Consider the following 27,983-nt stretch of genomic DNA (forward strand, 5'->3'; position numbering starts at 1 on the left):
TATCATACTAATTCTCATGGTTAGTTACAATAAATATCTTTACCAGCACCACTTTTAGCTCTCAACAAGGGAAAAGATGCAAAGTCACAAACTGTATTTGGCCAATTCTCAAATTTACACTGTATCCCAATACCATGCATACACACAGTAAGAAATGTTCACACTCCTCATCAGGTCACTCTTAATTGTATAATGGGTATGCAACCTCTGAATGGCAAAAACAAGGAATGATTAGTCATCCTTTTGGCATCTGGCCTACTCTTGTGTGAGTTATTATGAGGATACTTGATGCTGGATTAATGATTAATGCAGTGCAGACAGATCAAATCCTCTCCTGTGATATGACAGTGAAATGCTCTACACAGCAAATGGATTATTTTCTGTAAATGGCAGTGTTTGAGAGTCTTTCCTGGCCCCCTCCAATCCATGAGGTTACCTTGCTTCTTTACTTGCTCCAGAAGAAGATCCTTCATGGCTGGCTCTTCTGCAAGGTCAGAGGGAACTTCACCTTCACTGTTGACAATACCTACACTGGCTCCGTGATTAATGAAATACCTGTTGTAGATAAGATCCAGGATCAATATTTTATGTCAATCTAATATAAATGTTACTCATGCATCTGGCATTGAATACACAGAGAAGTCTCTGAGTTTAAAATATGGTCTCAGTTAAGATATTCCATTATTAGTTTCTACGTGCCTTAAACTTCAGTAATTAAGACTAAAGGCTTCCCTATTTCCTCACTACAGCAATGCCAATAAACAAGATTTCTTTCACACTTATATTACTAACTCCCATCCTCTCACTCCCAGTGGATGGCAAGAGAATTTCTAAGTAACATAAAAAAGGCATGTAGCCTTAAACTTTCCCAGTGCCACATTGGAGCTTATTAAGTAGTGCTGTGGGTGTGAAAATAAAAGAATAAAGTGTCCATTAAAATTTGTATAAATCTGCCTAAATTATGCCTCCACAAAAGTCTCCTATCAACCAGACATCCACATGAAATCTTCCTTTACTCTAAGACGAAACTAAATTATTTAAGAAGAAATATTAAAATGTTAAGTAACTAAATTCTAAATCTAAATAGAAGACTTGATTCTGAAGAAGAAAGGTCTGATAATTCAATACCTTACATAGATCCTTTTTGATTTTCAAAGTACTTTCAAGTAAAATTATATCATAAGTCTTAGCACATAAAATTATATCATAAGTCTTAGGCAACATTAGGAAGCAGGCAATGTGGGTATTATTACCATGACTTTAACAAATTGAGGTTCATACATATTAAGTAATTTTCTCAAAATCACATAGCAGGCAAGTGGCAGAGGGTACAGCCCCAGTCTTGACTTTAAATCTAGTTCATCTTTTCTCTAGATCAAGTCACTTTTGGGCCAGTGAGAACCCTAATAATGCTAGGAGCTCTATCAAATACTCAGAAGTATTTAAAGGAAAGAGAAAAATAATTCAGATTAGACTTCAATCCATTCAACAATTCAATAAACATTTACTGGTCCCCTACTATATTCAAGAAACCCTTTTTTTTTTTTTTTTTTTGAGACAGAGTCTTGCTCTCTCGCCCAGGCTGGAGTGCAGTGGTGCAATCTCGGCTCACTGCAACCTCCGCCTCTTGGGTACAAGCAATTCCCCCGCCTCAGCCTCCTGATTAGCTGGGATTACAGGTGCGTGACACCATGCCCGGCTAATTTTTGTATTTTTAGTAGAGACGGGGTTTCACCATATTGGTCAGGCTGGTCTCCAACTCCTGACCTCATGATCTGCCTGCCTCGGCCTCCCAAAGTGCTGGGATTACAGGTGTGAGCCACTGCACCCAGCCATAGGAACCACATTTTAGACACTGTAGGAGATTACAAAAAAAGAGAGAGAGAGATAATATATGGCCACTGGCCACTGCATTCAAAGAACTGGCAGAGGGGGCCAAACGCAGTGGCTCACCCCTATAATCCTTTGGGAGGCTGAGGTGGGCAGATCACTTGAGGCCAGGAGTTTGAGACAAGCCTGACCAACATGGTGAAACCCGTCTCTACTAAAAATATAAAACTTAGCCAGGCACGGTGGCAGATACCTGTAGTCTCAGCTACTCAGGAGGCTGAGGCACAAGAATCATGCGAACCCAGGTGGCGGAGGTTGCAGGGAGCAAAAAAAAGCCGGGGTAAAAAAAAAAAAAAAAAAAAAAAAAAAAAAAAAAAAAAAAAAGTTGGTAGAGGGAAAAGAATCAATAGAGAGTAAGACCATGTTTTTGCTTTCTCGGTGCCTAGTACCTGGTATAATAGGGCCTCAACAAATGTTTGTTAATTTATAGATCCATTCTACATGTATGAAGCTCAAAGGCCTTCACAATTCACCTGACTTTTAACCATCTCCTTCTTTCCCTTACAGTCTCAGAGGAAGACAGACCTTACTCAATTCCAAAACTAACTCCCTCTATTTGTATTCTTAATTCTATCAAGTCCTAGTATTCCATTCATAAATTACCCTTCATTTCCACATATTCAATAGCTCCTCTCTTCTGATTCCTCTCCCTTAGGCCAAAGGAATATTCAGCTACACCTCCCCAACCCTGAAATATCAAAATGCAAATAATACACATAGTAAGCACTCAACAAATGTTTCCTGGATTGAAGTGTACCCTATACTCTATAATTAAACTAAACCACTTACTGTTCCCAAACACATCAACTCTCACCCAGCTCTCTTCCACAGCTTGTTTCTTCCAACTAGGTGGAACTCTCTCCCTTCTCTTTTCCCTTCTAGAAACCTTTCACTTCTTTCAAAGTTCATTTAAAATGCTTTTGCCTTCATGAAAGCTTTGCCTGTTCTCACACACTGAATTCCCTCTTTCCTTCCTTTAACCCCATCCTTCTTCTTCTCCTCCCCAACAAACACTAATTCTAGACCTCGGTCATGACTTACACTGTACCTCGATGTAACCGTTCCATCAGACTGAAAGCTACTCGAATGCAATGTGAAAGGAAAATAAAAACTTGGGACCCTAATTTCACTATGCCAAAAGAAAAAAAAATTAAGCTGAAAGTTGAGTCATGCAAGAAGCTGCCTTACCTTTTGTTCCTAAGCAGATAGCTATAGATAAAAAGTTAAATATCTCTACAGGTTCTACGTTCACCTCTATGTTCACCTTATCTTACATAAAGTGAGATTTACTGGGCATGAGATGAACATTTAATTGACTATTTCCCTACCCGCTCCTTTCTTTGTGAATTCAGGAATGTGACCATGCCCTCCCCTTTTCCCCTCCAGGCTGCTTTTCCCTTTTAAGTATTGAAGTTCTCAACTTGATCTTTGGGGAAAGGCACAGATCTGTCTCCTGGGTGCACGTCTTTAACCTTGGTAAAATAAACCTCCAAATTGACTGAAACCTGTCTCAGATACGTTTTGGTTCATAGCAACAACTGGGTCTTCCTCACTATTATCATCGCCATGGCATCTGACACTTGCTTTTTTCTCTTGGCATTCCATAAATATTGCTTGAACTACATGAAATATGTAACCACTCTACTCTGACGTCTATTCCATCCCTACTGGATCAGGCATAATGTCACTTGGGTATACAGGACCCTGCTTTTCCCATGTTCTACAATCAAGAAGATGAATTTTTAGAAAGTAATTTGGCTCTCTGTTTTTCCATTTTCTCCAGTTTTAGGGGAAAAAAAAAAGTTAAAAACCTCTTTAGTTTTACCTTTACCTGGACAAGAATAAATATCAACCTATGAAGTAATTTCTACTTTATCTCTGAGAATCCTTACAGTTGCCCAAAGGCTCATAGCTCAATAAATATGCCCCTAGAAAATAAAGCCTTCTTTTTTTTTTCTTTTTTTTTTTTTGAGCAGGAGTCTCGCTCTGCAGCCCAGGCTGGAGTGCAGTGGCCGGATCTCAGCTCACTGCAAGCTCCGCCTCCCGGGTTCACGCCATTCTCCTGCCTCAGCCTCCCGAGTAGCTGGGACTACAGGCGCCCGCCACCTCGCCCGGCTAGTTTTCTGTATTTTTTAGTAGAGACGGGGTTTCACCGTGTCGGCCAGGATGGTCTCGATTTCCTGCCCTCGTGATCCGCCCGTCTCGGCCTCCCAAAGTGCTGGGATTACAGGCTTGAGCCACCGCGCCCGGCCAATAAAGCCTTCTTATCCTTCCTAACTCAACACCAGTACAAGGTCTTTATGCTACTATTCTAAGGGAGGAAGAAAGAAAATGAAATATGTTCAAAAACTGAGAATAAATTAGCATCTCAATAAACTATAAAGCCAAATGCGGTATGTTTGGGTCAATCCGCTGCTTCTAAGTTAAACATTATTCATAATAAAAATGTAAAAACACCCAGCTAACTAGCATTGAGTCTGAACTCATTTTAAAATGAGGAAAAAAGCCTCTGAAGCTCCCTCCTTTTGATGCAACATACTGAGACAAAAAGATCATCATGAAACATGAAATAGAATGTACTTGGATTCTTCCTAGAAAGCCAGTTTGCCTTTATTCATTTCTACTCCCTTGAAATTTAGAGTTCCTAATGATTCTGGGAATAAGAACATAAAGTCTAAGATCTTTCAGATACAAAAATAAAAACGATGAGATGATCAGGGACTGATCTTATTTAAAACATTCTCCATTGGCCCTGAGGTAAAGCAACCAAAATGAATAGTACAATTTTTTTTTCCATTGTGTTTGTATGTATGTGTGTGTGTGTGTGTATATATATATATATATATATATAACAGCTACATACTGCAAATAAATAAATGACAGTAAAGTCAAAACCTGTCTAATAATGATATGTATAGTGAAAAATAAAATAAAGAAGGCCATCTCTACCACCACCTCACCTCTGCAATGTATTCTGGTCTAGATCACCTCTCTCCTGGTCATACTTCCAAGTTTAATTTGTAATAATTTGTCTTAGGAAATAGTAGCTCTCACAGATTTATTTCATACAAGGTAATATTTGTCTGAGCTAGAGATTGTTACATTTTGAACTTACTTCCAGAAGAATTATATTTGTTCATAAGGATGAATTAAAGAAATCACTGTAAAAAAAAAAAAAAAAGCAATTACAATCATTCTCTGTACTTAGCTTCACACACAGGAGGATAATGCCAGCACAAGTGATCCTAATTCTAAGCATGTGCTCTCCTTAGAAAAGTGAAAGAAAAAAACTTAGGAAAAAATTGAATCCTTGAATGTAATGAGATTTGGTAGCTCAAATATCACAAGCGTGCCACCTGAACAAATAGCAATTGAAAGGCCAACATGTTCTATAAATGTTTCTTAAATAAATGTTTTAAGTAAAATCACCTCAACTCTTAGGCATCAGAATTCTGGCGTTATTGGATAAGACTGAGAATAAGAGCCCTCCTTCCTGTTAGACTCTGAAAATGGGCAACCTAGGGGATGAAGAGGTTACTGATTTTTACTAAATTGGAACAGAGGGAGGAATCAAGAGTGAAGAAAACTGCACTGTTTATTTCTGGTTGCTTTGGGGCCAACCCAGTCATCCACTTTTTAGAACAAGTAGCCCAGTCAAACACCAGTACTGCTGCCTAAAGTTTCTCTGGCTCTGACTCTCCCTTTGTCTAACTTCTCCCACTGAGCATCCCTGGGTCAGCAGCAAACCTAGCAACTCAGACTCTCCCTTAGGAAACCTGGGCAAATCAGATTCTGTGGGAAGTCATTCTTAGGCCTCTACAGAGCTGCCAACAAAATTCTCCCTGCTGTTTCCTGAACAGGAGAAATGTAATGGAGTTCTACTGATATTATTGAAAAGGGCCTTCAAACAAGCAATCTGATTTTCAAAGGAGCATAGAATATCATGATTTTATTTAGGGAATTTACCTTAACAATATAAATTTACCCTCATCTAGAATATGCTCAACTGCCTCATTTTAAAGATGTTTCGACTGCCAAAGTCTCTTCCTTGTTTAAAACTAAACTCCCCGATCATTCCTTCAAACAACAGATATTTATTCAGTGCCTCTTATATCTCAGGTACCACATGGTCAGGATTCTTCTACCCACGGGAGGGGAAACTAGTTGTCCTGGAGATAGTACCTCCTAATGTATCTTATTAAACATTCCCATTCAACTAATGTGGAGAACACATGCCAGTGCCCACCTTTCCTTTGTTCCATATGTTTAGGCTCATTCTTCTGCTATTAACTACATGAGTGCTATGACTGGTATGCTAGGCATTTTTTACCTTCATTTGTACTAAGCACTGATTAAAAAAGAAAACAAAAAAAACAATGAAACAGGTTTACAAAGAATCCAGAAAAAAATCTCCAGGCCTGCCTATATACATGCCCAGCTAGAGTTGTTCAGAAAGTGAACCCAGACAGTGGAACAGCCACCTCTGCATATCCCAGCAAATATAAATTACCTGCAAATAGAAGCAAACAAAAAGTTTCAACCAAAAAACTATGGATTTAGCAGCTTTACAAAACATTGTATTAGTTATGTCTTAAAGATAATTCAACTTTCTGCTTTTGTAATCTGTAATAAAGAGAGACTATAATTATTTATAAAATTCAAATTCCTAAGAATAGAGGAGTAATGAAGGCTATTCCTACCAATACTGCAAAGCCACACACACAGAGGCTCACTCACTCTGCTATGTTGAGATAGCCACAGGAAGCTGCTGCATGAAGGGGTGTCCAGCCTTCGTTGTCTTGCTGGTTTACATTGGCTCTGTTCTCCACCAGAAACTTCACCATATCCAAATTTTCATCAATACATGCCTGAAAAGAAAAGTCCGTTCATTCATTCGACAAGTATTCACTGGGTTCCACTATGTGCCAGACGCTGCTCTGGGCATTGACAATGCCCAGCAATTCTAATAATACATTAATTTCTATTTCTTCCATTCTGTCTCCAGAGCATGACTTCTAGGCTTTGTGATCTTATACAAGCTCCTTAAATGTCTCTATGCCTTAATATCTCAACTGTGAAACACAGTTTCACGTATAATGATACTTAATCTTATTTATAGTATTATTAGGATTAATTATGAAAGTGATTTCTAAAGTGCTATAAATGAATAAGCTGTTTCATCATTATGAAAAGGAAAGCATGTCACAAAACACTGATTTGTATATGAATTTTATTTTATTTCACTGCCACCTATTTGTCGCAGATGCTTATTAATTTTAAAAGAAAATAATCAGAGGATTGCCTGAAGCCAGGAGTTTGAGACCAGCCTGGGTAACAAAGTGAGACCCTGTCTCTATTATAAAAAAATTCATTCATTCATTCATTTAAAAAAGAAAAAATCACACAGGATCAAATGCAGTTTTTCTCAGTGGGAAGTTGTAGTTTACGACTCTAGAATTGCTAAATAAACCTTGCTTTGGTGAGAAATGGTAGGGTGATCATTTCAAACAGAAAAAATGTATTTTCATGTATTTTCTGAATGGCTTCAAACACTATGGCAAAGTATGCTTGCAGTTATGGATGGTTAGGAGTCTCATCTGCTCATTTCATGGCAGCAATTAGGAGACAGCAGAAACTTTTTGAATAAAGGCTTTAGGCTTACCATAAGACTAAAAGAAACAGTCACGAACAGCAATGAGATCTAAAAAAACCAAAAGGTCTTGACATAGCTACAGAATAAAAATGTGGTAGAAGGTCCACATGTGAAAATGGTAATCATTATCAAGGCTTCGATGGTTACAAAACCATTGGGATAATTCAGGACCAAGAAACAAATGAGACTCCCTTTTTAAAACTTGCCTTTTAATCCCCTCCTTTAAAAAACAAGGCTAAAACTTCAGCTCAGGTAGAATTATCCAAATCAAAGGATTTTCATAATAATTTTAAGACATTACTTGCATTTTCATTGTATTGACATTTACACTAATGATGCAAAAGCAATGGTGAGTAAAACTGCTGGTGCCTTAGCATGAAGCAAGACAATGGCATCAAAAACTACCAGCAGGCACTATATTCTTCCCCACCACATACAGTTAAAAAAATAAAAAAGAAAGCCAGTTTCACTTAAGAATAACCTTGAAAAAGCAGTAGAAATTTTTTAATATTCTGTGTGAGAAAATGGAAAGTATACTTAAAGCACTTCTGCTGTATTTTCAGGTATGATGGTTGATTCTAGGAAAAAGCACCTAAGGCCAGGCATGGTAACTCATGCCTATAATCCCAACACTTCGAGAGGCTGAGGCAGTAGGAATGCTTGAGCCCAGGAGTTCAAGACCAGCCTGAGCAACACAGACCCCATCTCTACAAAAACATTAAAAATTAGCCAGGCATGGTGGCATGCACGTGTAGTCCCAGCTACTTGGCAGGCTAAGGTGGGAGGATGACTTAGGCCTGGGAGGTCGAGGCTGCAGTGAGCTGTGATCACTGCTGTCCAGCCTGGGTGACAGGGAAAGACCCTGTCTTGAAAACAAAAACAAAAATAAAAATAAAAACACACCACTTGTGCATCTGCTTCAGATGTGAGATGAACTAGCCACTTTTTAAAATCAAAATAACACCATTTTTACTCAAAAGAATAACCAACAAATTGTGATAATTCAGACTTGAAAATGAACAAAGTAAGCCTGTCACTCCAGAGAAAATAATCAGTATGTGTTGCAACAAAATTCGACCATCCAAGTGAAGATAAGAATTCCGGAAACAGCTACCACCATGAGCTTGACAGCTTTCCAGTATTCACTTTTCTGATAAGGTCTGTCTGTCTATCAACAAATCTGATTTGTTGATATTATATAATGAAATGTATTTAGATTTGTAAGATCTCTATAACTCAATCAACCTATATTTTCCAAATAAACAAATGCATGGTGTTAGAAAATCACGCATGAAGTAAAAGATTCATTTAAAGTACAAGTTAGACTAATGCGTTTTAATGTAAGAGAGTAAGAAAAGTCCATTGATATGGTTTCAGTTTCCACACTGCACGGACATTTAAGAAACTCATGTCTTAAACTACCATTTCCAAAACTTACATTTAAGAAACTATCAGGTTGGGTGTGGTGGCTCATGCCTGTAATCCCAGCACTTTGGAGGCCGAGGTAGGTGGATCACCTAAGGTCAGGAGTTTGAGACCAGCCTAGCCAACATGGTGAAACCTCATCTCTACTAAAAATACAAAAACTAGGCAGGTATGGTGGTGCATCTCAGCTACTCAGGAAGCTGAGGAATAAGAATCACTTGAACCCAGGAGGCAGAGGTTGTAGTGAGCCAGGATGGCACCACTGCACTCCAGCCTGGGTCACAGAGAGTCTGTCTCAAAAAAGAAAAAGAAAAAGAAACAAACCATCCCTTGTTGGAGTTTGGTATAATATCCAAGAAAAACATCTACAGTTGTCTGAACAGACTATTAAATGGTCCTCCCTCTCCCTTTGAGAGGCCACATTTTATATACTTTCATCAAAATAATATATCACAACAGATTGAATACAGACATTAAAATAAATTTGTAAAAACGTAAAACAATATCATTATTTTTAATTATGTCATTTATATTAACACGTAAACAGCGTCATTGTTGCTTTAAATGACTTAATAAGTACATATTTAATAACTACATGTTTTAAAAATTTCTCAGTAACATATAATAATCAATACAAACAAAGTCCTGGTTAAATTTTGGGAGTCCTAAATGATTTTTTAAGTATAAAGGAATCCTGAGATCAGTTTGATAACCACTGTCTTTAATCAAACATACCAAAAGATATTTCATGGTGATAATGAACTATTTAAATGGCAAAAGATTACTGTGGAAAGAATTAAAGTTAGAACTCTAGAGGGCCCTTGTAACTACAGGACTTATGTAGTACATATCATACCAAGAGAACTTACAGGAACTCCCTTCAGAGATAAACCTCGTATCAATCCTGCCTAGAAGGGGATGAATGAAAAAAGGGTGATTTCATTTAGATGAAAATTTAATTAGATAACTTGGTTACAAACAGCATCTTTGTTATTTTTTTCCCAAAATATTTGATACTTCTTTTACAGTTACTGAGATTAGCTAAAAATGCCAATCTAGGTTTGATTTGATGCTATATAATATATTCCTCCAATCTGACCTTCTGGCCAATCTGACTTTTATAGCCAGTATTCATAGTGGTCTAGTTTTCAACAGCAGCTCCAGAAATTATATTTCTTCTATGATGTTTTCTTAGATTTATCAACTTCCACAAGTATATCCCATTCTTTACCATGTAAAATGTTTAATAATTATTCATATTTACAAATAGTTCATAAGTATGCTTATCACTAAATTGGTCATATATTGTATGTCTGCCCATTTGCAATCCCATATGGCAAGGTCTAGCCAACTTCTCGCAGAGTACCTCACTAAAAACTGTAAATAAACATTTTTATTTTATTTATTTTTCTTTTTTGTAAATAAGCATTTTTAAGTAAAAAAAATGGAAGAGGACACTTTCAAAAAGGTACTGAAGTCCAAGAATAAAAAAGTATTTTAAAGGTTGTGCTAAAAACACTCTTTGCCCTTAGTAATACTCCTATATCAAGAAGGCCAAATGTGCCGTCTAAACCTGTGTAGGCCAGGACAGCTGGGTCAATTGCTTCTTGCTGGGTTGCAAAATTTCTTTGGCTCTGAAAGAACAATCTAAAAACTTAGCTCTAATGTCCACACCACTATCAAGCAGACTTTTAGAAGCCAATGTTTTCAAGATCATTCTTTGGCCTTTAAAGACAACAGCAGCCACATTCCAGAGGCCCTAAAATAAGTCCAGCTAGTCCAGGTATCAAATGGGAGAAAACTTATCTTTTCTCTTTCCTCCCCTCTTACTTCTTTCCTTTTCTTAATCTCCTTCGCCTCATCACTACTTCAGTTCTCTTCTTTCAAATTTTGTGATATTGTGTCTTATAAATCGCAAATCCTTGATACAAAAAAATTTCTGAGACAGGGTCTCGCTCTGTTGCCAGGGCTAGTCATTAACTCTTGGGCTCAAAAAGCCTCTGTCTCAGCCTTCCAAGTAGCTGGGACTACAGCTACATGCCACTACAGCCAGTTTGATACAAAATTTTATGGGAATGACACTGTAAGGAAGTTACAACAACAAAACTAGCCTACTCTAAAAATGTAATTTAGCGATCATCAATCTGTGAAGAACCATCTTAGAGAAAATAAAGGAGGCCAACTGTCTAAACCATTCCCCATACCCTCCACAAAGTGAAGGATGGTATATTGTTTAAAACAGTTTTGGCTAGGCATGGTGGCTCACACCTGTAGTCCCAGCACTTTGAGAGGCCGAGGTGGGAGGATCGCTTGAGTCCAGGAGAACCTGTGCAACACAGTGAGACCCCATCTCTATTTGTAAAATAAATAAAAGCACCAGCTTCAGAGTCAGACAGACCAGGGCTTGCATACCAGCTCTGCTGATGCATACAACCCACAGTGGGGTATCTAACCTAACTATAAGCATATGTACTCATCTATAGTATTGGGAGTACCACCTACCTTATAAGGTTTTGTAAAGATTAAAGGAGATAAGCCCTTGGAATTGTTCCTGACTTTGTTGTTGTTAAGGCAACAGTGTAACACACAGCAACTGCCTCAAGGGGAAAAAAAAAAAAAAACTCAAAAAGTACTTATTCCTCACTGATCACAGCCCTCCCCACCCCCAGTACCTTACAGGAGGAAAGTAGTTTGGTTAAAAATGTCTTTGAACTAGCAAGATTCTGGAGCTTGTTTGTAAGTCTAACTGCAGAAAATTCCCTCTCTAATGTTCAGAATCCCATGGGTTCTTAAATTCAGGAGCTATATGAATAAAATAGTATGCACCCAGTTAAGGTGGAAGAGAATCATCCTTGTAGGTAAGACCAATCAAGAGTTGTAGGACACTCACTCTCATTAAGCAACTTGGAATAACTGTTCTCTTGCTCTCTCTCTGGTTTTGTTTTTTGTTTGTTTGTTTGTTTGTTTGTTTGCCTCCAGAAGAAGGAATATGACTAAAGCATGGATAAGAGACTAAAGCATGGATGAGAGACACATAGTTCCTGAAAATCTTCTCCAGTGAATAACGACTAAATTTAGATGCCCTTCTGTCCACTCCATCTGCAGCTGCGCTGCTGACTCATTCACAACTGAAGCATGGTAGATGAGCAGATTCGCCCACTTACAAAACTGTGTCCAGGGACATGAACTTCAACATCATGCCTCTACACAGCGCTATGCTAAACCTTCCAGAGAGATAGGTCTTTCCTTTTCTTGGGAAGCAGGCTAAACAAGCTTTTGATGTTACCCATGATAATGGGGAAATTCTTTGCATTTGACTTAGATTCCTTCTGATGTAGTTTAAGCCATTTCCTCCTATTTTGCATTCCTGAAGACATATCAAAATTTACTAAAGTAACGACATGTTCTAAGCTCCTTAAGAAATAGAGATATAACTTAATTACTAGTATAAAGGAACTATTTAGAAAAACTGCCAGGTAATAAATTAAAGCTTCCTAACATCAGCATGTCACATTTGTCTGGCAATGATAATCTCCAAGGAAAAATACTTGATTTTATCAATAATCTGGGGAAAGAGCACTGTGATCTCACTACTGTACCTGATACTGCTCTCTTCATATCAAAGGCAAAAGTGGCTGATGATCAATCAGGGCCAGGGTTAAATCTGGCAGTGCAGAGAAGGCCTCACAAAACAAAGCCTCCTCGGTTCCCAAAATAGCCTGCAACTGTTGCCAGCAGCAAGTGCCAGCTTTCAGAGCTGACCTTGCTGTTGTGTCTCAGAATATCACGAATACTACCTGCCTTGGCCTAAGAACAACTCTTCCCCATAAAACCCAGCCCCAGGTGTCTGGGCATATGTTACACTAGAAGCTGGGCTTAGTGCAGCCTAACACCTACTTGTTTGGATTTTTCAGCCCACGCTTTCCTTGATTTCAACAAATCATGTGGACAAAATTGTTGAGGGAGTATATCAAAAAACACTACCGAAAGAGTAAAAAGGCAGTCCATAGAGTGGGAGAAAATTATTTGCAAATCAGTGCTCACTTCGGCAGTACATATACTACAATTGGAACAATACAGAGATTGGCATGGCCCCTATGTAAGGATGACAAGCAAATTCATGAAGCATTCCATATTTTTTATAAGCAAAAATATATGTATGTAATAATTTTTTTAAATTTGCAAATCATATATCTATTAAGGGATTAATAGCCAGAATATATCGAGAAATCCTAAAACTCAACAACAAAAAATAAACAACCAGATTCAAATATGGGCAAAAAAGATTTGAATGGACACGTCTCCAAAGATATACAAATGGCCAATGAGCACATGAAAAAATGCTCAATGTCACTAATCATTAGGGAAATGAAAATCAAAACTACAATGAGATAGCACCTTATACCTATTAGGATGGCTATTATCAAAAAACCAAAATAAGTCTGTAGTCCCAGTTATTTGGGAGGCTAAGGAGGGAGGATCGCTTGAGCCCAGGTGATCGAGGCTGCAGTGAGCTATGATAGCACCACTGCACTCAAGCCTGGGCAACACGCAAGACCTGTCTCTAAAAATAAATAATAAAATATAAAAATAAAATTTTAGCATGCAAGGAAATATTTTTAAAGTGCTGGCTGGGCAAGATGGGTCACACCTGTAATCTCAGCACTTTGGGAGGCCGAGGTGGGCGGATCATGAGATCAGGAGATTGAGACCATCCTAGCCAACATGGTGAAACCCCATCTCTACTAAAATACAAAAAATTAGCTGGGCGTGGTGGTGTGTGCCTGTAGTCCCAGCTACTTGGGAGGCTGAGGCAGGGGAATCGCTTGAACCCAGGAGGCGGAGGTTGCAGTGAGCCAAGATCGCGCCACTACTCTCCAGCCTGGTGACAGAGGAAGACTCCATCTCAAAAAAAAAAAAAAGTGTTGGCAAGGAATTAAAATCCTTGTGCACTGCTCAGGGGAATGTAAAATGGTATAGCCTCTATGGAAAACAGTATGGAAGTTCCTCAAAAAATTAAAAATAGACTTACCATTTCTATTTTCTATTCAAAAATAGGATTCTTCTGGGTATATACTCAAAATAATTGATGCCTGTCATAATGGCTCATGCCTGTAATCCTAGCACTTCGGTAGGTTGAGGCGAGTGGACTGCCTGATCTCAGGAGTTCAGGACCAGCCTGGGCAACATGGCGAAACTTTGTCTCTACTGAAAATACAAAACATTAGCCATGTGTGGTGGCATGCGCCTATAATCCCAGCTACTCAGGAGACTGAGGCACAAGAATTGCTTGATCCCAGGAGGTAGAGGTTCCAGTGAGCAGAGACTGTACTCCAGCCTGGGGGACAGAACGAGACTCTGTCTCAAAAAAAAAAAAAAAAAAGAAAAGAAATAATAATAGTCATAATTGAAAGCAGGGTCTCTCAAAGAGGTATGTGTACACCCATGTTCACAGCAGTCTTATTCACAACAGCTACAATGTGGAAGAAACTGAAGAGCCCATTGATGGGTGAATGGATAAGTAAAATATGGTATATACATATAATGTATATATATACCAGAGGGAGTACGGCCCTGATAACACCTTGATTTTAAACTTCTGGCCTCCAGAACTGTGGAAGAATGATTGAATAATTTTGTTTTAGGCCACCAAGTTTGTATTAATTTGCTGCAGAAGCCACAGGAAACTAATAAACTTGCCATAGAATAGGGAATCAGGACCTAGAGAGTCTGCCATATCCTCAATCCTTACTAATAACTGAAAATCACAGCTGTAACTGATCCCTTCTTTGACAGATGAAAAGTGATCAATAAATTTATCATACGACTTTTTAAAAGACAACTACATTAAGTAGAAAGTTTTAGAAACTGTTTAACCAATCTCTGGCTCAAATAGCAAAACCCTGAAAGAACTAATCATGGTTCTCACATGAGGCATTTTACTGAAGGTATTCTGGCTGAGGACTGAAACTGGGATAGAAATACTGATTGATGAGGTCCCTGTGAAACCCAACATTTCTAAGTTCAAAGTCCCCTTGTCCCAACTAGGCGGCCAAAAAATCATATGCCAAGAAATTATACAGCTGTCCCTCAGTATCCATAGAGAACTGGTTGCAAGACTCCCTGCAGATACCAAAATCCACTGAGGGTCAAGTTCCTTAAATAAAATGGTATAGTATTTGCATATAACCTATGCACGTCCTTTCAAATACTTTATATCATCTCTAGATTACCCAAAATGCCTAAAATAATGTAAATACTATGTAAATAGTCATTATACTATACTTTTTGTTTGTATTATTTTTATTAATATTAAATTTTTATTTTTCATTTTTCCCAAATATTTTCAATCTGCAGTTGGTTGAATCCATGGATGCAGAATCCACAGATACAGACGGCCAGTGGTACAAATAAATTAAAGGTAATAAAGGACTCAGTAAATCTGGCAATCTCCACCATCGGATCTTCACTACATGAAGGCTTTAACCTATTAGTAGTTAAGATTGACTGATCCAGAGCTTGAGTCAGTCCTTCCAAGTACCTGTCTCTTCATTCCAATCATGATATAATATAACTATTGCTTAAGTAGGAATCATCACAGCAGTCCGCTCCAATATGACAGGTGACCCCAGCAACTGTCTGTACTGTGTGAAAGACTCATAACCCCATTGGCAGAGACAGTTTGGCTCTCAAATGGTGAGAACTATATCTGATTATGTACTCAGTGATCAGGCAGGCTCTGGACACAGAACTGTACCCTGTCAAGAGAGACAGCCAAGAGAGCAGAAGTAAAGAATTTTCCATGAAGTGTCATACTGATTAAGATTTTGTTTTCAGTAAACTGGCATATTACCTCAAGACTGCAAATGCTTACAAGTTGGGACCAAAGAACATCTTCCTTCAAGTAAGAGCAAGCATCATATTGCCTAAGGGTTAACAGTACTTACGTGTCAAAAATGTGTTCATTTTGGATTCTAACAAGCACTTCGCTTCAAATAACTTTTCCCTCAATCTTCTCTATTCCCCATGCTTTTATTCACCTAAATGAAGAAAAACTCATTCGGCTGTCTCACAATTTGGCAACTTTTGCACTATGGTTATACATGTCTGATCTCTTATCATCAAATCATGTTTTTTGAAAGTTGAGGAGAAAGAAGATGAAGAATGAGATCAGAAAATGAAATCTGCATTTTCTCAAAGCTCATGAGTCATCTTCAAACAGAAGTTGTATGTTCCAGTCTCCAAATCTCTACTTTGTTACTCACTGATAATTATAATTTTGAGGAATAAATGTGGCCTACTAATTGTGATAAAAATCCCAAGTATGACTTTCTTTCAGATCAAAGGTGAGATAGCTGAGTAACTCTGACACTTGAATATAAGAAAGTCCTGTTGAAATTGCCTTCTTACAAATTCTGCACATAAGAGCTAAGACACACTAAGTAATGGAATGATACACCTTTACAGACTTGATCAAAGACATTCCTTGGAAAAAGTCTATTATAACAAAGCAGTAAAGGAAAAAAAGAATATGGAAGCTGGAGAGATAAGCATTAGGACTTTTCATGTTACAGATAAGAAACTCAGCCTTGGAAAAGTTAAATGATTCTTATTTAAGGTCATATATTCAGTCACAGAACCACCTAAATGCTTTCTATCTACCAATTTAGAGGTGTCCGAAATAGAGTTCATGGCCAGGGTCAAGAAACTACTTGCTTCATGGAACATTTTCAATGCTTAATACCATCTCCCTAAAAATAGTTTTATTTCAGTATATACAGTGTTAACTGATATTAGTCTACACCTCCAAAAATTTTATATGAGGAATGTGGCCAATTGGTCAATTTAGGTTGGTTACTCCTAACTAGATTAAATGCAAAACACAAAGATCTCATTAAATTGCTTTGGTTACCACTCTGTTTATTAGCATGAGTCTGGATTAGAAACCTCCTTCCTATCTTGGCTACCTGTCTAAATCACAGCCCCACAATGGTCTACCCTGCTGCCAAGTTGGCATGTACAGTAAATTGTTGTCCCATGGAGAGGGATTTTTCTATTTAACTCCAGATCACTCTGTGCCCATAAACAAGTGTTTCACAAGCCACAAGAGCACAGCCTGAAAGCTACAGCATGGGCAATGCTCCATAGCTATTAAGTAAGTCCAGGGAAAAGAAGGAAGGCAATTCTGGGATCTGAGTTGAGTAAGGAGTGAATGCCACAAAGAAATTACAGGCAGTTTAAATCTGCAGAAAGTATAAATCAGCACACCAAATATTATCCCTAAAAGGAGATATTAAATAAAAGGTTATTATTTTTCCCAGCATATTTTCATTGAGTTTTATATAGTCAAAGCTAATAATATATTATTAGTCCATAACACTTATTGTCATGTCCTCCCAGAGGTAGAGTACTACATGGTAGAAGACATGAGAGAAAGCAGTTAAATAACCCTACGCAGTACAGTATACAGTTAAGAGCACAGACTATGAAGTAAGACTTCCTGAGTTTAAATCCCAGGTCTACCAGTTAAGTAGTTTTGTGTTCTCGGAACAAGTTATTTTGTCTGCTTCGGGTTCCTCATCTGTTAAATTATCATACCAATCATAAGAACTACTTCATGGGGCTACAATTAGGATTAAATGAGCTAATGTACATAAAAACACTCCGTGCCTGGCACACAGTTAAATGTTATGTGTTAGCTGCTATTATTATATTACCCTTGTATAACCTCCAGAGTTAACAAGGGACCCTCCTTTCTACACAAGAGCAAAAACGATATACTTAAACATAAATATAGTTCTACATAAGTAATATTATACTTAAATATAAATATGAGCTCTATGTAAGTTCCTGTACATGTAAACAAATCACAGTCAGGTTTCATTCATAAGAGATGAAAGTTAATTAAAGCTAGGATTAGAGGAAAGGAAAAACAATGGGCCAGGGCTCCTATAGCTGACTCCTATAGCTGGTAAAGGAAGTTGAGGGGCTTTAGACTGCGTTTTACCATAACAGAGTCACTGGCTGCTGAGGGTCCATCAAGTCTAATAGTTAGCACAAGCAGAAAATCTAAGAAGATAAAGTTCTGGATCTGACACTGACTCACATTACCAAAGAACAGGTTAAGAATTTGTCCCAGTAATCAGTGTTCCCTGACTGTAATGTGCATTTCCATTTATTCACATAACAAATATTTACTAAGGCCTGTACTATGCCAGACATGGTCCTCAGGTGGAGATGCAGTAATAAAAAATGATTAAGACTTTACCATTTAGTGGTGGAAAGAGACATGTAAATGATACAATGCAACAGAAATAATCACTAATATAAAATGAGAGATAAGTACAAAGTGTTGTAGTGCAGAGTACGAAGTTGCTAACTTGGTCCAGGAGTGACAGGAAAAATCTCCCAGTATAAACATTATTTGGGCTGGGTGCGGTGGCTCACGCCTGTAATCCCAGCACTTTGGGAGGCCAAGGTGGGCAGATCATAAGGTCAGGAGATCGAGACCATCCTGGCTAACACAGCGAAACCCAGTCTCTACTAAAAAAATACAAAAAATTAGTCGGGTGTGGTGGCACACGCCTGTAGTCCCAGCTACTCAGGAGGCTGAGGCAGGAGAACCACTTGAAGCTGGGAAGTGGAGTTGCAGTGAGCCAAGATGCACCACTGCACTCCAGCCTGGGCGACACAGTGAGACTCCATCTCAAAAAAATAATAATAAAAATTTAAAAAATAAAAATAAAAATAATTATTTGAGTTATAAAGAAGAAAGAGAACACTGAAACAGCAGCAAATGAAGAGATCTAAAGCAAAAAGAATAACATAGGCAAAGGTCGGGAGGAGAGAGAAAATGTCCATTTTTTGGAATAGTGAGAATTCTATGCATGCATAGACTAAGAAAGGGGTGGGGACATGCATAGAAATTTAAGTAGGGCTTCATTTGCCATACTGAGAAATTGGAACTTTACCCTATAGGCTAATGGAAAATAGAAGGAATTGTGGCTGGTAGGGTACGTTGACAGTCATGAAGGTCCCTATATCCCATCCATGATAAAGAGTTTCACTCACCTTTATCCTGAAGACAACAGGGAGGTATTGAGGTTTTTAAACCAGAGAGTGATACTATCAGAATTGTATCTTAGAATGATAATTACAGTGGGAATATGAAGATTGAACCACTGGGAGGGAAAACTCATGAGAGACACCAGTGAGGAAATTGTAATCCAGGCTAGAGAGGATGAGGTCTTGAAGTAAGGTACTGGCAGCTAAGACATTGGGGAGGACATGGATTTGAGAAGTACCCCTGAGGTAGAATGAACTGAACGGGGTCACTTATTAGAATGTCAGTGGTGAGAAAGGATAACATGGAGATTGTTAAGAGCTTAGGACTGTGGGTGAATTGTGACACCACTTAGACAAAACAGGGAATATAAGGAAGTCTTAGAAGTCTTTTCTGTTTCTGATTCCCAACTAGTGCTAATTTCTCTTAAAGCCTAAGTGACTTACACTCAGGAACTATATTTGAGCAGCAAACTAACAAGTACCGTTGCCCTTTCCATATTAAATAATCCTAAAGTGAGCCTAGAGAAATCAGTGCCAACCAGCCCAGCCTCACAGCTGTTCCCTGCCCCACAGCAAAGTCCTGGTTGGGTCAGTGTCATGAATACCATGGCATGGGCCTGGCAAGGCATTACTGTACAGCAGCCCACACAACAGGGGAATTGAGGTTACAGTATAAGGTCTCTGCTACAGCTGAAATCTCTTTAAAGGCACGTGTTAGTGAGAACAATGGTAACTTTACAACTCAGAGGACACCCCCAATTTCTTCTCGAAAATTGAAATCTTTGGAATAGAAAATGAGTTGGTAAATCAAAAATAGACTGTTTGGCCCATATGGTATTTTAAAATTAAAGATTTTTTTGCACACAAAAATTCTATATTTGAAACTCCTTTTAAAAAATTAGATTACCTTACAACACTGGGGCCAGATTCCCACAAAGCAACAACTGGTTGGAGTTGAGTGGCAGCCGCCTTCTTTAGGCAGAACATGCATTTCTCAGTGCCCTAGGCCCCATCTCTCTCTACTGTGTTATACCAAGCCTGCTTTATTAATTTATATTACCTGCCCATCCCCTTTACTTATTTTCCCAAACAATTTTATTATGAAGATGTTCAAACACAGAAAAGTTGAAAGAAGTTCACAGTGACCCACCCCACCGCATATACCCACACAAGCTATCGTCCACCATTAATGTTGTACTTGCTTTGTCATGTATGCATCCCTTCATCCATTCATCCCATTTCAGACATTAGTAATAATTTCTCCAAATACTTCACTATAAACTAGAGTTCAATACCTCTTTACAGTATTATTTTTCTTTTGAAGTAAAATTTACATATAGTAAAAAGCATAAATATTAAGTATACATTCATTAAATTTTGACAAATGTCTGTATATGTTACCCTTCATTGTAGGTGTTTGAGTTGCATCTCTCAGGCATCTGACTCCCTGGACAGAGAATTGTTTTTCTACATTGCTCTGACCTAAGCATTGTCTGAGGCCAAGGAAATGCTGGCTATGAGCAGAAACATAGTTGACCTCTCTTAAAGCTGCACCTTGTTTCTGCTAGGCCTTAACAGTCCAAATCTGGGTATAATCAATTTTGGATATCTGATAATGTAAATTCACTATTGAGGCTGAAAACAGAACACACTAGAGATTAAGACTTTAGAAATCTAAATAACTTGTTTTTTTCCTGAAAGCATCAAGCACAATGATACAACAAAACATGGCCTATAGTTGAAACCTCAGACTGCTACGTCCTAGAAGAAGGGAAGTAGAATGAAAAATACAAACCAATAAATAACACAAACATCCCTTGAGGTCACAAATAGAAGAGTTAGATTCCACTCTCCCTGACTAGCTTAGTGGTAGTACCAAGGTAACAAGAAAAGCTTCTGTGATTTGGTTGGTAAGAGAAGGCATTCCTAAGCCAAGGAAAATATCAGGAATAGCAGAAAGGTAGAAACCTCATGTTCCAAAAGTAGAATATGGACAGGTAAAAACCTGAAAGGGACTCAAGATTCACTGTTAAGGCAAAGACATTCCACACAGCCTGGCAAAGCAATGGCATCCCTTTATGGAAATGAAAATGAGAAACGCCCCCTGTCTCCTTTGACGGTAAATGCTTACTTATCTGCAATCAAATCCCAGCCTGCTGGAGCACTTCGCTGGCAGGGTGCTCAGACTTAAGTGAAGCTTGCCAAGACAGAAAATTTCAGATGCTCTCGCAGAGGCACCCAAGGTTAAGGAAAGAGTGTGTGTTACCTTGCTTTCAATCTGTCTCAAATGTCTCATTTATAGAGTGTCCTCAAGCCCAAACTCTGAACAACTGTGTATGTAGGACAGAAGTAGAGGAGAAATTTCAGAACAGAATGGAAGATGTTATAAGATGCTGTACAGGCAAAAGAGTCTGACTTTAATGTCACAGCCCATCCTAATCTTTCCACAGCTAAGTTTCCTAGCTATACAAGAGAAACACCAAATTTAACCTTTTTTTAATTTCAGGGTTGATGTGAGGACACAAGATGACAAATAAGAAAAGAGACTTTTAAAAAGATAACTAGTACATAACTCCAAGTATTGCTATTAACGTATGATATTCTTCGTGTTAATTAATAAAACAAAATATACTGTGAGGCAGTAGAGTGCACTGATTTACAGCAAACTTTCTCTGTAAAGAGCCAAATAGAAAGTACTTTATTTGAGAGACCAAGGTGAATGAATTGCTTGAGGCCAGGAGTTCAAGACCAGCCTGAGCAACATGACGAGAACCTGTATCTACAAAAAAAAAAAAAATTTAAAATTAACCAGGCATGGTGGTGCATAACTGTAGTCCTAGCTACTCAGGAGGCTGAGATGAAAAAATTGCTTAAACCCAGGAGGTCAAAACTGCAGTGAAGTATGATTGTGCCATTATACTCCAGCATGGGTGACAGAGCCTGACCCTGTCTCTAAAAAAACAAGAAGAAAAAAGAGAAAAAAGAAAGAAGTACTTTATGCTTTGCAGATCATAGTCTCTTGCAAACATTCAACTCTGTCATTATAATTTAAAAGCAGCTATAGACAGTACTAAACCAATGACTATAGCTAGGTTCCAGTAAAATTTCATGGATACTAAAAATCTGAATTTCATATAAGTTTCACATATCACAAAATATTTTACTTCTTTTTCAGCTAATTAAAAATGCAAAACTATTTTTGGCTTATAGGTTGTACAAAAACAAGCAGTGAGCAGGATTTGGCCCATGAGCTATAGTTTGCTGACCCCAATTTAGTGCATTGGCCAGAAAGTTTGAATTCAAATGTCAGCTGTGGAACTTAATAGCTATAAGACCTTGTATTAGTTACTTAACTTCTTTCTGCCTCAGTTACCCCATCTATAAAATGGAAATAACAGTAGTATTTATTTCTCAGTATTATTATGAAGATTACATAACTTTGTACGGGCACAGCAGTTGGAACAGTGTCTGGCACAACTTAACTGCTCGTGCATATTGCTGTTAGCTATTATAAACCATTTCCATAACAATCTCTAACAATTCTGCAAGTGTGCCACACTCACATGCTGTTTCCTCTGCCTGGAATGCATTTTCCTGCTTAGAGCTTCTACGTGGTCTGAAAGACTTAGTTTAAACATTACCTTCTCTATGAAGCCTGCCTTGATTATTCTTCTCATCCTAGCAGATACTAGCCACTACCACCAGTTTCCCATTACCTATTGTAGTATATTGGATTTTATTGTAGTTATCTTTGATAGGTCAAATTCTCAGCAAGACTCCTTGTAAGTATGTAAGTAGTATCCCCAGAGCCCAGAATAATGCTCTACACACACAAAGAATGTATTTGCTTAATGATATTAACAATACAGAAAACAAGCTAATACATTAATAACGAGGATAGAAATCTCCTAGTTATGTGCCATAAAAAGGAACAAAATCATGTCCTTTCCAGCAACATGGATGCAGCTGGAAGCCATTATCCTAAGTAAATTAACACAGGAACAGAAAACCAAATTCTCCATGTTCTCACTTATAAGTGCGAGCTAAACATTGGGTATTCATGGGCATAAAGATGGCAACAGTAGACACTGGGGACTACTAGAGTGGGGAGGGAGGGAGAGAGAAAGGGAGAGGGGCCAGGGATGAAAACCTAACTGTTGGGTACTATACTCACTAACTGGGTGATGGGATCAGTCATATCCCAAACTTCAGCATCACACGATATACTCATGTAACAAACTTGTACATGTACCCCCTGAATCTAAAGTTGAAATTATAAAAAATAAATGAAATAAGATCTTTTTAACCCATCATCAAGGAAAAACACATCGGCCGAGCACAGTGGCTCACACCTGTAATCCCAGCACTTTGGGAGGCCGAGTTGGGCAAATCACAAGGTCAGGACATCGAGACCATCCTGGCTAACACGGTGAAATCCCATCTCTACTAAAAATACAAAAAATTAGCCGGGCACGGTGGTGGGTGTCTATAGTCCCAGCGACTCAGGAGGCTGAGGCAGGAGAATGGCTTGAACCCAGGAGGCAGAGCTTGCAGTGAGCCAAGATCGCGCCATTGCACTCCAGCCTGGGCGAAAGAGCTAGACTCCATCTCAAAAAAAAAAAAGAAAGAAAGAAATCAGGCCAGGTGCGGTGGCTCACACCTGTAACCCCAGCATTTTAGGAAGGCAAGGAGGGAGGACTGTTTGAGACCAGCTTGGACAACAAAATGAGACCTCGTCTCTACAAAAAATTAAAAAATTCTCTGGGCACGCTAACACATGCCTGTGGCCCCAGCTACACAGGAGGCTAAGGCAGAGGGATCGCTTAGGCCCAGGAGAACAAGGCTGCAGTAAGCCATGTACACACCACTACACTCCAGCCGTAGGTGACAGAGCGAGACCCTTTCAAAAGAAAAGAAAACAAAAGAAAAGAAAAAAAATCTCCTAGTTATATGACAAATGTGAATATAATTAAATATGAAAATAATTTCTAACATCCTATTTTGAGCAAAATTGACCATGTTAATATCCATCCCCAGGCATATCCAGTGAGCATCCAGAGTTTGTCTTGGTACTATTATTAGTTGGTAGCAGATATCTTAGAATCCACACACTGATCATCACAACACTAGCTTTTAGAGATTCAAAAGCTCATCTCCCACCTGAATTTACAAAAAAAAAAATCTGTGTTTAGTAGTGAGGGGAAAAGGAAATAAAATAATGAAATGTGAAATTTCCACCAATATAACAATGTATATAGCAAAAAGCAAGAAGTTAACAGAATGAAAGCCCTTTTCTGAGCCTGCTCTAAAACTCTTAAGGAAATAGTTAATCATCAAAAGGCTTCACCAAGGCCATTGAGAGAAGTATGCTTTCTCAGCTAGTCAGGATTCTAACTAAAACAGAGTTACTTGGGCAACCTAAGACATTACCCTTGCCACTCTCAACCTGCCAAGGGTGTTGTGCCCCTTTGCTTAGACTTCTGCCAGGCAAGCTATGATACTGTGCCCAAATGATCCTGTGCCAGACACAGCAATCCCTCTGACAGAAGGTTCCTTGTGTCTACTAATTCTAGGCTAACCAGCATGCCTGGCATACTGTCTCTGAAAAAAATCAAAGCTGTTTTGGGAGAACGGGTTAAAGGAGGAAAGGAACTCCAACAACTAAATAGTGAATATCTTCCAAAAGGCAATTTAATATCATCAAAATCAATATAATGCTATAATAACGAAGAGAGTCCAGTGACGATTCAGATCACAGCCCCTAGGTGACACTAACATGGCAGTGAGGATGAAGTAGGAGCTTTCCATTTTCTAAGTTTTCTAAGTTAATGTCACATATGTAAAAATCCCAGCTGTTTGCTGTGGAAATAATGACATCAGAATCAGTTTGTCCTTGGGTTTTTGGTTTTGCTTCTTTTGTTTCCAACGTGTGTGTGCATGTGTGTGTAATACACTGGCTGAGAATTATCCATTTTTCCAGAGGTCTATTTCCCTCTTGCAGAGCATGAGATCATATACTATGAGAATCTGCCAAATTTAAGGAATTTGGCAAACTGTCGCCTAAAAAAATCAAACATATAGAAAATACTTTTTAGCTGGGTGTGGTAGCGCACGCCTGTAGTCCCAGCTACTCGGGAGGCTGAGGTGGGAGAATCTCTTGAATCCGGCAGGTGGAGGTTGCAGTGAGCCAAGATTGCGCCACTGCACTCCAGCCTGGGCAACAGGGCAAGACTCCATCTCAAAAGTAAAAAAGAAAATATTTATGTTAGGACTATGCTGTATTCTTGCCAATGCCATTGTTATTACTACTACCATTATTATCATGATTTTCTTCGGTGCCAGAAAATACCTTCATGTATAGTATTTAATTATTGCTGAATTTGAACATTCTCATAATTGCTAACTCATGGGATAGTAACTTTAGACACACTATTATCAACAATTTTTTTCTTCCAACATATTATTTTAATATATCTGATTAAAAGGATTGGGTTTTCTTATATTTTAGAGCTAGATTAATTTCAATGGAATAATATAAGTTATAATGCCATCCTTTCTTCCAAAAAACTCAAATTTTAAATATATCCCCATGTGTCTTCCCAAAAGTCCTCTAAGGTAGGGAGAGGTTGAGGAATATCATAATACTGGTGACAGCAGCCAATATTTTTCTGGTCTATTTGAAGCTGGGCATGTGGACAAGACCTGGCAAGAGAGTAGTGTGAAAAGACAGCCTACCACAAAGCTATGAGAAATTCTAGCATTTAAAAACCATGTAGGAAAGGATAAGCAAGCAAAGGTGGTATAACCAGAGAAGAGAAAAGAAAAAGAAATTTGTCATGGAAGCCATAGGATGAAAGGGTTTCAAGAAAGAGAGAGTGGTTGATGTTGCTAACAGTCAAGTAAGCTAAAGAAAGGAAATATCAGAATTAGTAATGTAAAGGTCATGAAGGACCTGAGCTTGAAGTGTTTCAGTGCAGTAATGGGGCAAGAGCAAGATAAGAATGGAATGAAGAGTGAAAGGAAATGAGAGCATTGATAAGTCTTGAAAAATGTGGCTAAGAAAGGGAGGAAAGAGACAGAGTGATATATGGAGGCCCGGAAGGGGTCATAAAATGTTGTTGCTGTAAAATGAAAGAGACTTGAGCATGTTTAATTACATTTGGAAGCATTCACACGAAAAGAAAAGGTTGGCAAATAAGGTTGGATAGCGTGAGTTTAAAGAGAAAGGCTCCAAAACAAAGACAGAAGGATTAGCCTTAAATGGGAAAAACTCTCCACTGCAATAGGAGGGAAGGAAAAGAGAATGCCTCAGACATAGGTAGAGTGGTTTAGAGATAAAATTTGAGCCTGGGCAACATGGTGAAACCCCATCTCTACAAAATATACAAAAATTAGCCAGGCATGATAGCACGCACCTATAGTCCCAGCTACTTGAGAGGGTGAGGTGAGAGGATCACTTGAGCCCCAAAGGCATCACTTGCAGTGAGCCTAGCCTTGCAGTGTGACACTGCACTTCAGCCTGAGTGACAAAGAGAGACCTTGTCTCAAAAAAAAAAAAAAAACAAATAAGAAATTCCCATCTAATTTCTCTGTTTTCTATCCTATCTATGAAGTAGCAGTAATCACAGTAGTAACAGAGGTAGTGGTAGGAGCAATAATATAAGTTAATATTTATTAAGGGCTTATTATATATGGGTGAAACACTGCCCCATATATGTTAATTCATTAAATCTTCCTAGCAAGCTAATAAGATAAATATTACTATTATTATCATCATCATCATTTTTAGAAGATTAAGTAACATGCCCAAGGTCACATGGCTAAAAACTCACGAGCCAGCATTCAAATCCAATCAGTCTAGCTCCAGAGCATAATTCTGAACCATTTTATTATACCAATTCTAAATTTAACAACCTACAGGGCAGTAGAGACTTTCACAAGTCTCATGTTAAAGTACTTGTTAAAAGGGTTTTTTTGGTGCAGTGATAAAGACAAAAGCCAGATCAGAGTGGTTGTGGAGGAGGAAGCAAAGCAGTAGGAGGTGATATCGACTGTTAAGAAAAAGGGAGGAAGTAGAATGGTCAGAAGGGTGAGGAGCATACAGAAGAATGAAATGACCATTCCAGAGAAATGAGTGAGTTGGCCAGGGACACATGACTGGGTTTCCACACAATGGAAAGGATCTATTTGAATTTGGTGACCATGTGGTTATTCATGGTCACCAAATTCAAATAGATCCTTTAAAGAAGTAAATGGGAAAAAGAATTGGAAGTCCCAATTAGAACTGGTTATAATGGCAGTGATTGAACTAGCAATTCCATATTATGGCCAAAAAGCCAGATGTATTAGAGGAGTAGCAGATATAGGTGAAATTTGTGTCATGGGTACAACTGTGGAAATGGGTGACAGAGCAAGGTGGAGGGAAAAAATCACCCAAATGAGAAACATTTTCAGGAACAGTCACCCAAGTGAATGTTGGATGATTTGATAGCAAAATGAGATGGAGAGTAAGTTGTGAGCTAAGTCTTTGATGAATGAGGGGGTTAAAATGTGGCATGAAAATCAAAGGAGCAGCGGTATTTTATTTTTATAAGACGGTATAGGAAATAATGCTCAGGAAGTGACAATGGGGAACAACATGGTCCTAATACTACTTCCTAACACTCAGTTGTGTGAGACAAATGAAACCTAAACCACTTGAGAGGGCTTAAGTCTATGACAATAGCAGAACTAACACTGTGGGTTTCTAACTTCCAAACCAAAGCTCCATCCACTATCAGGTATACTGTAGCCTTTTTCTTCAAATTAATTTTCTTTCTTTCTTTCTTTTTTTTTTTTTTTTTTTTGAGACAGAGTCTCACTTTGTTGCCCAGGCTGGAGTGCAGTAGCATCATCTCAGCTCAATGCAACCTCTGCCTCCCGGGTCTAAGTGACTCTCATGCCTCAGCCT

General features: G+C 38.4%; 1 protein-coding gene and 1 non-coding gene across 19 annotated transcripts in view; one reads left to right on the top strand and one right to left on the bottom strand.

Moving 5' to 3' along the window:
• Positions 1–27,983, bottom strand: part of PPP1R12B (protein phosphatase 1 regulatory subunit 12B) — a 237,868-nt gene that overhangs the window by 160,581 nt on the left and 49,304 nt on the right. For 16 of the 18 annotated variants that reach the window (XR_638991.4, XR_638985.4, XR_638984.4 and 13 more), the window contains exons 2-3: positions 6,628–6,758; positions 437–555 (exon numbers count right to left, since the gene is read on the bottom strand). Coding sequence is in view for 11 of the 18 variants with exons in the window: in XM_009189887.4 (XP_009188151.2) it covers positions 437–555; positions 6,628–6,758 (250 nt within the window). In the remaining 7 variants the exon portion in view is untranslated. Of the gene's footprint in view, positions 1–436; positions 556–5,005; positions 5,052–6,627; positions 6,759–27,983 lie in introns of those variants that run through there. The other 2 variants (XM_021933563.2, XM_021933593.2) reach the window with 2 other exon arrangements.
• Positions 13,005–13,108, top strand: LOC116271998. The gene has a single exon (XR_004180730.1). It is a non-coding gene; the product is annotated as a U6 spliceosomal RNA (small nuclear RNA).

The sequence above is a fragment of the Papio anubis genome, chromosome 1, assembly GCF_008728515.1.
Source record: "Papio anubis isolate 15944 chromosome 1, Panubis1.0, whole genome shotgun sequence".
Classification (NCBI taxonomy): Eukaryota; Metazoa; Chordata; class Mammalia; order Primates; family Cercopithecidae; genus Papio; species Papio anubis.